General features: G+C 35.8%; 1 protein-coding gene across 1 annotated transcript in view; it reads left to right on the top strand.

Annotated features, from left to right (window-relative positions):
• The window catches only part of Arr1 (arrestin 1), a 319,226-nt gene that overhangs the window by 251,232 nt on the left and 55,289 nt on the right, over nt 1-12,705 (top strand). Inside the window, exon 6 of the mRNA XM_081769254.1 lies at nt 11,544-11,687. Coding sequence (XP_081625380.1) covers nt 11,544-11,687 — 144 coding nt within the window. The remainder of the gene's footprint in view (nt 1-11,543; nt 11,688-12,705) is intronic.

Genomic DNA, 12,705 nt, shown 5'->3' with positions numbered 1-12,705 from the left:
AAGGTTCGGATACGAACGGGTAACATGCAATTGTGAACAGTATCCGCAACTGAGTTCTTTTTTAAATGCTGTTGTGGTCTGATCATTATATTGCTGGCATTTTTCGTATCTGATTGGGAGTGGTTTGGATGTGCGAGAAGGTTCAACTCTCTGTCATCTTTTATAGTTGTACGTCCCTTCAGATAGTAAAACGTCCATTGTATCCTGCTGATTTGTTGATACTTTTAATTTGAGACGATGTAATTTAGCCCTTGATTATTGTAGATACGAACGCAGTTGGATTTATTATGTCCTTCAAATTTCAGTTTCTCTTCGACTTCATTATCAGTAAAGGTCGGATCTACACTACGAATTACAGCAGACAGCGAGAAAGCCTTCCGTGGTAGCGGGGATTGCTTTGAACCTGTAGGCTGTAATGATCTTAAAGTGGCTGATTTTACGAAGATTTCGCAGGAAAATTTGTTGCGTGGAAAAATTAGTCCGTGGCACGAACATTTATACCACCCGTGTCTTGACAAAGTTATGGTAGACTTTGACAAATATTTTTTAATTTGTCGAAGTAGTAATTTTGATTCTCGTATTTGGCGTTGTAGTTAATATGTAAGAACGGATATGTCTTTGCTTTCATTGATCGTGATAATGCTGAAAACTATTCCTTCACTTTGTTGGAGATATTAGTTTCATTTCGGTGGAGATTGCTCTCCACGGACTGGTGAACGGAAGCGCGACTGTAGTGAACAGATATCCATTAGATAAAGTGTACACGATGGATGTTAGTCTACGATTGCAACGCTTGTCTGTTTGCACGGGGCCAAGTACGATGAGATGGCAATCCTAGATGATGTCTGGTTGAAATACTGATACCCTACCATGAGGGCAGAGCCCACCCACAAAAAAACACAAATTCCGGTGCAGTGGATACAGTTTTGATGATGATAAATGAGATATATTGAGAGAGATGACCCGTTTCGATAGTCGCTTAGGTAAAACAGTTCACCCTACTTCAACCGTAACAAAAAGCGATCTTGACTGGATCACTCTGACGCTCACGGCTCCTGGTAATGCAGAGAAGAATTCAAGGGATATAGAAAACAAAGGTTACAAAAAGGACAGCGAGCAAGGCAAGCTGTGATAAGGAACGAATCGTAATTGGACCAAAAGTATGTTAAGTAACCTTTTCATTCCCATTATTAGATTGACGGGTCAAAAAAATAACATCTTCTCTAGGGTCAGTTACATCAATTTAAGTATAGTAAAAAGGTATTAGGAGTGGGTATCAGGAATTAGTTATTTATTGATTTATTGTCAATAATACATAAGAATGTGATGAGAGATGAGGTGATAGTAACATAAAATGCTGTTCACGTTACATAAAGACACTTGATATTAGCTGAGACGATGGTGTTAATCTTCTACTCTGGGGCTACTCAGAGCGGGTTGGAACAAATGGGAGCCCTGTTAGTGAGATCAAATGAGTGCAATAACAATATTATGCACAGTAAATATGCCGATGGTGATGGTAAATGCGACGACGTGAGTCGTAGAGAGCAGTGGCGTGATCACGGTCATGAAGTTCAAAAAGATAATTGACTGGCGAATGTGCGTAGCGTGGAGCCTTGCAGATTAATGTAAAAGCTCAAGAAGGATGGGGTGAGTGGGATTGATACGGTGTTGAATATAGAGACAACGGAGACGGTAGAGATGCTGTAAAAGTTTAGTTATAGTTGAACGGCGATAGACTTCTTATTTTGGAATTCGTGCAGATAGTAGTAGCCAAGGTGAAAGACATGAGGTTCGAGGATCTGTAATCTGTCATAGAACTTTGGCGGAGTGGATAACCAGGCGATATATCCACGAGTAAGAGCAAAACGAAGAAAAATCTTGTATATATAAAGCATAAGATTCTCGTTAGTCGTTTGTAAACCGCCCATCAAATTGATTCGTCGGCATATATTAACTTCTAAATTGGAGAGATGAGCTTGAAAACGAAAAAAATTACAACAAAATAAAATAAACTTCGCGTGGATGGGAGGTGGTGTCGCTAGCGGAAGGAAAGAAAAAAAATCATAAAAGGTTTATCACTAGGTTAAACCATGACTAAATCGCCTTATTACTATTCCTTCCGTATATTGCTCATTTTCTGGTTAAATTTCATATCTGACTTCCGAAGAAAGAAAAAAAAAACTATCCAAACAATTTATTGACCGTGTTAATACCGACTACTCCCAGCCACGGCCTCGTTTTCAGTTTTATTAGAAATATGAGAAGGAAAAGAAAAAGAAAGAAAAAAATAAGTAATGAGAGTAGGAGAAAGAGGTAGGAAAGAAGAGGAAAGGAATAAGGCAAAGAGGTAACAAAGTAAGAGAAGGAAAGGAAAACAACTATTATTGGATGTCTTTGCAAAATGTAGCAAAGGGAAGTGGGTGGTTATTGAACTGAGTTTGTCTTCAAATGCTATTGGGTAAGGATTTAGTACTAAGGTAATCAGATATAGACACATGTTCATACATACAGCTCAGACCTAGACCCAGATAACCACGACTACTGGGTTATCTCAATCTAGCTCCGATCGGTGAAAAAATTTAATTTAATAATTCATCCACTGTTTCCGAAGTACTCAACTAATATCCATTCTTGGAAGTTCAGACTTTGAAATCGACCACACATAAATTAGCCAAAATAATAATAATAATAATAATAATAATAATAATCAAAGTTATCAATGTAATATTCATATTTTATGCGTCGATATAAATTTCGATGTATCTGAAAGAAAACGTCGTATTCAGGCTCATCCTGCTATGTTAGCGTCTCTCCCAGAGCAGATTTAAACCAGTAGGTATTGGTCCTTCATGACCTTGGTCGTGAACTACCACATATCTTAAACTATTAAACGTACATTACCAATATTAGTACAGAAAAAAAAATTCGTATCAATACTACAACTTAAAGCTAGATTTATCACCCAATCACACACTCATTCACACAGGACAGTGTATAGGTACTGAAGTTTATAGTCAAAGTAAACCATCTAACTACAATTTTCACAAACATTTATTACATTAATTTAAAGGAAAGAAAAGAAATTCAAAGCACAAATTGTTATTATATGTCAGTAGCATATACATTAAAATACACACACACACACATATATATATATATATATATATATATATATATATATATATATATATATATATATATATATATATATATATATATATATACACAGTGGCGTATTTAGGGGGGGCTTCCGGGCTTAATCCCCCCCCCCGAAATCTTACTTACTATAGTAAAGTATATGAAATATCTTGCAGAATTTTCACATTTTCAGGCAAAGCCCTCCCCGAAAGTTAGCAAAGCCCCCCCGAAAGAAAATCGTAAATACGCCACTGTATATATATATATATATATTCGTTGTTTGGATTATACAATGGCATCGTTTTAGATGCAGATGAATATATATATATATATATAATTTTGTTTACACAGACGAAAAAAATGATATTATCACATATATGACGTTTTAGATATCGTAAAACAAATTTGTAACTCACAATATGAATCACTAAAATATTTCCCTTACATTATTTATTTAACAGCAATGAACGAGGAAGAGAAAAAAAAACTTTTGTGGGTAACTAAAAGATGAGTCTTTACCTTCTAGGTCAGATCTTTAATAGTATTTATACGTCCTGACGCATATATCAAACGAAGCGTTAAAATCACAACTATTAGGCACTATTCATAGCGTCCAACTATTTCGCTCTACTTTTTTTCATTTTTATATATATGTATATATATAGTCATAAGCATAGCTCATCGAGCAGATGCTACACAACTTTATACGCACATTCACATTTTCAATAGTTTTCCCACCTTGAGATTCTGAAAGACGAAATTTTGTTTATATCACGCTTAGTATATTTTCGTTCGGGTCGGTCCGATTACTAATTGGTCAGTTTACCATATCTAAGTCACCTGTTCTTTGTCGGGACACATCCTTTCATTTTATTTAATTGATTATGTAGAAAACTGATATAGAGTATTCCAGTTCGGAGCGACATTTTCACAAGTACTAGGATGAAGATGGCTGGGATCCAGGAAAACACCACTAATTAGGATTCAGGATATGTAGGTGAAGGGGGGGGTGTAAGGGTACACTTTCCAAGTAGCCTGTCATCGTCGAACAGATATTAAACAGGTTGATGAGTTTAGGTTACGTTTAAGACCTGCCGTTATTCCGCAATACATGTTAGAAACAATATCACATTTAGAATTACTAGTTACATTCATTGGAAAAACATATTTATTACGCGGCGGTATTCTTAACCTCTACCTCTCTACATTCACAGGGAAATTACTTTAAAAGAAAAACCACGGCAACCAATTAGCGTTCGGGGTAAATGCGGCGCCCTTACATATATCCTTTCAATTAATTTAATATTTGGTATTTCAGTTTAATATTCTATTCATATTTAATATATATTTACATTTCGACACATACATATATATATATTCAATAAACGCGCACACACATAATTCAATAACCCCAACAAAATATTCAAGGTTGCAACATCGTACAGAGAAACAAAATTCCTTTTTTTTCTCTCTCTCTTCCTCGTTCATTGCTGTTAAATAAATAATGTAAGGGAAATATTTTAGTGATTCATATTGTGAGTTACAAATTTGTTTTACGATATCTAAAACGTCATATATGTGATAATATCATTTTTTTTCGTCTGTGTAAACAAAATTATATATATATTCATCTGCATCTGAAACGATGCCATTGTGTAATCCAAACAACGAATATATATATATATATATATATATATATATATATATATATATATATATATATATATATATATATATATATATTAATGTATATGCTACTGACATATAATAACAATTTGTGCTTTGAATTTCCTTTCTTTCCTTTAAAATAATGTAATAAATGTTTGTGAAAATTGTAGTTAGATGGTTTACTTTGACTATAAACTTCAGTACCTATACACTGTCCTGTGTGAATGAGTGTATGATTGGGTGATAAATCTAGCTTTAAGTTGTAGTATTGATACAATTTTTCTTTACTGTACTAATATTGGTAATGTACGCTTAATAGATTAAGATATGTGGTAGTTCACGACCAAGGTCATGAAGGACCAATACCTACTGGTTTAAATCTGCTCTGGAAGAGAAGCTAACATAGCAGGATGAGCCTGAATACGATGTTTTCTTTCAGATACATCGAAATTTATATCGACGCATAAAATATGAATATTACATTGATAACTTTGATTATTTTTTTTTTTGGCTAATTTATATGTGTGGTCGATTTCAACGTTTGAACTTCCAAGAATGGATATTAGTTGAGTACTTCGGAAACAGTGGATGAATTATTAAATTAAATTTTTTCACCGATCGGGGCTAGATTGGGATAACCCAGTAGTCGTGGTTATCTGGGTCTAGGTCTGAGCTGTATGTATGAACATGTGTCTATATCTGATTACCTTAGTACTAAATCCTTACCCAATAGCATTTGAAGACAAACTCAGTTCAATAACCATCCACTTCCCTTTGCTACATTTTGCAACGACATCCAGTAATAGTTGTTTTCCTTTCCTTCTCTTACTTTGTTACCTCTTTGCCTTATTCCTTTCCTCATCTTTCCTACCTCTTTCTCCTACTCTCATTACTTTTTTTTTCTTTCTTTTTCTTTTCCTTCTCATATTTCTAATAAAACTGAAAACGAGGCCGTGGCTGGGAGTGGTCGGTATTAACACGGTCAATAAATTGTTTGGATAGTTTTTTTTTCTTTCTTCGGAAGTCAGATATGAAATTTAACCAGAAAATGAGCAATATACGGAAGGAATAGTAATAAGGCGATTTAGTCATGGTTTAACCTAGTTATAAACCTTTTATGATTTTTTTTCTTTCCTTCCGCTAGCGACACCACCTCTCATCCACGCGAAGTTTATTTTATTTTATTGTAATTTTTTTTTTTTTTTCGTTTTCAAGCTTCGCAAGTGAGGTGTTTATCGGAAGCGTGACACCTAGATACTTAATACTAGTTTGGAAATAATTGGGAACCTAGAATTGTGAGGTGTAATCAATCAGGATTTCATGCTAGACAGTGTTTGTTACGTTTGAGTCCGAAAAGATCATCTGAGTTTTAGATGGATTTATATATATAGAGTTACCTACCGACGAACACAGAGCGAGATAGTATGATATCGTCTGCAAACTATAAAGTATAGATTGGTGGTGCAGGTTGCAGCATATCAGTTACGTATGAAAGATAGACTATTGGAGTCAAAACTGACCCTTGCGGAACTCTATCTTGCAGGATGAAGGGACAATTTATATAAATGATGAGCGATGACGAAGGAAATTGGCGATAAGGCATATGTAAATTAAGGTAACATACGGAATAATTTGAAAATAAGTCCCTGATGCCAAACAGTATCGAAAGTACGCTGAACATGAAAAGAAAATAAAACAGCAAGCAGTCGTTTTTTGTAGTGGTTAACTAGATAGCTTGATAATTTTAAAAGTTGATCAACCGTGCTAAATGACGGCCGAAAGTCAGTTGGCGTAGATGGTGGAGTAGAATGAGTAAGTAAGTACGAGTGGAGGCACTTTACCAGAATCTGTTCCAGGGTCTTGCTAAGATATATTAGTCTAACTAATTAGACTAATGGACCGGTAAGATTCAAGAAGCGTAGGATCCTTGTGAGATGTAAGAAATACTACTATTTTAGCGGGCTTCCAAAACATTGAAAAGAAGCCTGTAGTTAGAATAGTCGTGTAGAGCATTGCGCGAATAACACGGAAAGCTATAGTGCCTAGTAAAGTTGATTGTAAGAGATAGTATCAGCTTCAGGAGATGTATTACGGCAATTTCTGAGACACGACAGTATCATTACTAGTACAAGAAGCTGTCAGCGTTTCAGTCGGATGTAGTTGATTTTTATCCGATTTAAAGTACTCACTGAGCAAAAGAATATGTTTATTGTAAAAATTAATAACGTGTAACAGTTTCGCTAACTATCCACTTGGCTTCATCAGACACGGATTGTCTGCTGAAGCCTAGCTTGTGGAATATATGGAATATATGGAATGGAATATATTATTGGTTTTTATGGCAGGTGAAAACGACTGTCGATTAGCATTCGCGAGACTAGTAATGTGACGATGAGATGGACGACTAAAAGTTGTGCAAACTGAGAGGTTAAAATGCCCTCAAAATCCGTGGCAAAATCTCTCGATTTCTCTACTCAATAGTAGAGACCGTACCATCAACCAGAATAAGATACTGTGAACAATGGTTTTAATAAGTAAGCCTTTTGAATAAATACCAGAATTTCGTAGAGTTCGTTTCATCGCACAATATATTGCAAGAAGTTCTACAGTCTAGCCGTTTTCGAGCAATAATGTAATGCTTGACCATGTGTTGGACTTGTCGATGTAAGAAAGTGCTGATCACATGTTTTTCGGTAGTCTTCTAAATAATCATGAGAACGGCGAAAACATTTGAGAGCGTGAGAAGGTAAGCTAAGCCGGTTAAAGTGTATTTTTTGGAACTGCATGATCAGTAGCGTGAAGGATGATAGTACTTAAAGAAGTGGAGGTTGCATCATTCTCATTTAAGGATGTGATGGAAGTGTCGGAAAATTGTAGTTGTTCCGAGATATAAAGGACATATTTCTCTTAGTCTACTTTAGTAAAATATATCTCGGAATGGAAATTTATGCATCTCTTAACCGTGTGCCAGACGAAACGATTGTGAGAAGAATAGTTAAGTGATTGCTGCCTACTGAACTGACTACCTCTACAGTAAGTTAAGAAGTTGTTTCTAACAATAACTACATCCAGGACCGGCGTTAGGTAGTGCGGGGCCCGATTGGGAACATTTTACGGGGCCCCAGGATTACAACTTACTTCCACCAAGGTCTATAGAACCAATATAATAAAATGTGTTTATCAGGATAAATTCTATGTTTTAATGAAAGAAATACATGTATGTGATACTAAACATTGCAAACACATCATTTACAAACTTATATGCATATCGTTATTACGAATTCATATACAGGGTGTTCCGAGAAAAGCTGATAAACTTTGCATATGTGTTCAGAACCTCAATACAAGAAAAAATATGCGACTTTGATATAAAACGTTTAATTACGGAGATATGAATAATAAAAGGGTAAGAGGAATGACCAAAGTCATAGAAAAATATTTTTCTTGTATTGAGGGTCTGAACAAATATGATAAGTTTGTCAGTTTATCCCCGGAACACCTTTCATGTTTACTTATAAGCTTGATTAAGAAAATTATTAACGGCAAAGACGGTTTCGAAACATTTTCCGTTTTCTAAGTCGTGGAGTCCTCTTTCAGGACGAACTAACAGTAATCTCTTATCATGGACGGGTTCCATTTCCCTTTATAACGTTTTTCCATCTGCAAAATGTTCTGGTCAAAACGCTCATCTTGTTCATTGCTTATAGCAGCTAATTTTTTAGAGGAATAACTGAAACGGAAATGAATTAATTTTAAAATACATATTTCACCCTTGTGCCTCGCCATTTTTCAAGAAGGTTCTGTACCAGTATTTTCTAGTTTTCTTCTCTTACATTTAAACCTATCGATCAGGGCCGTGCCGTGGAAAATCAGGGCCCGGGGCGAGAGTATACGACGGCGCCCCATACATATATTCCAAGCAATTTTTCCTATCTTTTTTTCCTTTTCTCTCCCGAATTTTTCGCCCCCTTACTCCGGCGCCCGGGGCCGTCGCCCCGCTCGCCCCCCCGACGGCACGGCCCTGCTATCGATGACGAAATTAAATTTCTTGACCAAACTTGGCAGAGAAGTGTGGAATATCAAGAAACGAGTGTAAGCAAAATTTAAAATGCTTCCGTCCATAAGAACGGCCGCAGTGGCGAAAAAAATGATTGATCAGAATAATCCATAACAATGTGTTTCAAGTTTAAAAATGTCATTTTGTTTGTAAAACGGGTAAAGGGATGAAAACAAAAACACATTAACCGACACCGGGAGGAAGTAGACATCTATTTGAGGGTATGCTTATCATGGTCGCCATCTTGAATTCGGCCGTTTTGTATCTCGCTCCACTTTTTAAAATATGCAGTGGGTCATGTAATATATCAAATTGGGCTAGAATTTTACGAGAAATACAATAGTGAAGTCTATGTTTCTATAAGTTTATATTTGTAAGACATAATGAAATGCACATTGATATGAATTCGTTAGTTCAAAGATTTCTTGACAACCGCATCCTTTTGAAAAGAATTCAAGTAAGGAAAGCCTAATTCACGCTAGTGAGAGCATCGTAGGTACTACTTATGTAAAGATATAATCAGCTTGAAACGGTTATCGACTGCAGACAAAATGAAATGGTGATGAGACGATCACAAATCTTAAGAAACTGACGGAAGATGGAAGACATATTTTCCACTGGGTTATTCGAGTTAGAAGACAAGCCTTCATAAGCAGCCACCTATTCAGTACGCAATAGTATGTATTCGGTTTTCCTGACTTGATTAAAAAATACATCCACGGGATTTGTCGCAGGACAGGGCAAAGTATATTCTCTCTCTCTCTCTCTCTCTCTTTTTTTTTTTTTTTTTTGATTTGGTTTCATCTGGAGTTTAACGTCCCGTTCAGCAGCGAGGCTATATGAGACGTGGACCTACTGATTAACGTTGAATCCGAATCACACGAGCTCTCGCTGGGAATCGAACCCGGGTCTCCCGCGTCAAAGACTCGTTACGCTAACCGCTTATATTCTCTGGTTTTATATTTTTAATATAGTTATAATAAGAGAAAGGATATCCAAAGAAATCGCACTGAGGCTGGCTGATTTATTTGATACCATCTCGGTATTCACGGCAGTGTCACATGACATAATCAGTAAGAACGCCAGGAACTTTTATTTAGTGGGATATTCAAAATATAAGAGAGTGTGCATCTAGGATAATAATATACCGTTTTATACGAACTCAAACAAAACAACATTTTTATACCCAGGGATGTGTGTAAGGAAATTCGGGCGAGTGTTAGGGGTGTGCAGAATACTTCCTAGACATAGTATATATTTTTACAACAGAAGCTGTAAACGTAAAAATAAAGAAACTACTGCCGTATAAAATTCAGAAAATATTTGCATATGCCCAGAAACTTAATAGTACAAACTATTCATTTACTTGTTAGGGAGAGGCCATACCCTCCGTTATGGAGTCCATGGATATACCTCTATTGCAATATGTTGTTGTGTGTACTTGACAACCGAGAGTAGCAGGCCCATTTTAACGGTACCATATCCACTTGGCCGGGGGCCCGTAAGCATTAGGAGCCCCGCGAACAGAATGGCATATATTAATTACATGTATTAAGAGTAAAATTTAGTCAGAGTCATAGTTTAGTATCACGAAAGTAAGCCTTGTTGTAACAAATAGTTTAAATCAGGTGTGATGTGTGATTTTTTAAAAAAAATATATTTTAGATTTCATTCAATTACTCCTTTTATATTCTACTTCCAATGCCACTGTACTACTAAGTATAAAAGCAAGAAATGTACTTGCAGAAACAGATGAGACATGCTTAATTCTTAGTGCCACGAAGGTAATCCCTGTTTTGACAAATAGTTTAAATCAGGTGTGATGTGTGGTTTTTAAAGCTATATTTGATATTTCATTCAATTACTCCTCTTATATTTTGCTTTCATTTATCATTTGCTTTCATTATTGTACTACTAAGTGTAAAAGCAGGAAATGAACCTGTAGAAGCGGAGGGAATAGGGTCTATGTGTAATTCTCAGTGCTACGAAAGTAAACCTTGTTACAACAAATAGATTAAACCAGGTACATTTCTTTTAGAAATATATGCATGATTTTTCGTTAATAATGTCTATTCCGTTGCTGGAACTCTGGAAAAGAATTGTCCACAAACTTTATCTTTCATAACATTATTTCTGTCTTTTCCAAATTTGGTATCTATCCTTTCAATGCAGTGAACTGGGAGTGATTTCTTCAGTGCATATGCGACAGAAATACCTCTAGATAATCAACTTTCCGAATAGATGAGCGAAGATGAATGTCTTTGTTACTGTACGACAAAAGTAGAAAACAATACTACGTACGTGTGATTAGAGAGCAATAATTGAAAACCTTATGTGACTCCTACCGAACAGAGGTTTAAACATAGAGGAAACATGGAGAGTTGGCCCCTCATCCTAGGTACAGGCACAACATGTTTGGACGGGTAATGTTACATGCTATGTTTTACAGGTAATAGTAGATTACTTTGTTGATGGTCTCGGTTCCCTGAGCTTACTCAACTTGAGCTTGAGCGTGTTCAGATAAATGCATGAGTGATGTAAAGAAAGTACCTCTAAATGTTAGTACAGTGATTACGAATGAAACAGCAGAATAAAGTTCACGCATGGGAGGCAGTTTTAACTTAAATATAGAACTTATTGTTTTTAAAATAACAGGATATTTACTGGTTCTTTACAGAGAAGGATGTCCTATACAACCGGGATCAAGCCTGCAGAAAATAATGTACCTAGTTCCAACATTGGATACCAACCGCGACAGAAGGGGAATAGCGTTGGATGGGCAATTGAAACATCAAGAGACCAATTTGGCTTCCTCTACTTTGTAAGTATTTATATCACATATTTTTCTTCTAAACTAATTGAAATGTAATGTATTGGTCGTATGAGTAGCATATAGACAATAATTAATTGGAATATTTGCAACCAGGATCGACATTTAAGAGGGGCAATTGCCCTTCCAGAGTTTGAGATATTTTTACATGATCATCAATAATATAGTAATATATCGATGAAAAACTGAAATTACCTATGCAGGTTTTATTTCAAGAAAATCTTTCTGGAGAATATTTCTGGATACATAAGGGGAAGTTCGGAATTACTCAGAGACGTACTTATAAAGACCTTTAGGGATTGAGATCTTTCGCAAAAAAAAGTTTTTAAGGCATTTTTTTCATTCGATATGCAATAATAGTGTGATGAAACCAGTTTTGTTTCTATTTTGCATTTATTCCCCGTATTCGAAATCCTAAATGTGCCACTGGTATTATTGTTTTTAACATAATAAAATTGACAGAAGGGTTTCAATGTATAGACAGTCCATAAAATAACATAAGATAAACAATTGTTACTTTTTAAAATTACTTCTGTTTCTCCTTACCTTTTAAAAAGAACGAAAAACATGTGCTTATCTTCAAGTTATTATCATCATTATTATCATGTATTCTGTCTGTTGGTAGGCCCTGGCAGGGATGGTATCGAGACGAGACTTTGTAAAGTCTCGGTCTCGTCTCGGTTGATAAGCAGCGGTCTCGGTTTCGATCTCGTCTCTAGTGAAAAATCGCCGTCTCGATTTCGTCTCGGTCAACAGATGCTTGTCTCGATCTCGGTCTCGGTCTCGGAGGTCTCGAAATAAATAGTGTGAAATTAAAATTGTGAAAGTATTATTATCGTATAGTCTGTCGTATTCCGCTTCTTATTTTCTGCCTTCATTCTTGACTTAGAATTATGGTATAATGTACCTCTTGCTAACTTTAATGCTTTCCATGCGTGTGTTCCAGTTTCAATCATCAGTGGGTATAACATACCTGGGATAAAACACTAATAGTAACCCACATTTCACT

The sequence above is a fragment of the Thermobia domestica genome, chromosome 8, assembly GCF_964235325.1.
Source record: "Thermobia domestica chromosome 8, izTheDome1.hap1.1, whole genome shotgun sequence".
Classification (NCBI taxonomy): domain Eukaryota; kingdom Metazoa; phylum Arthropoda; class Insecta; order Zygentoma; family Lepismatidae; genus Thermobia; species Thermobia domestica.
Note: the sequence above shows the minus strand (reverse complement) of the source record. Positions and strands in the feature narration are given on the sequence as shown.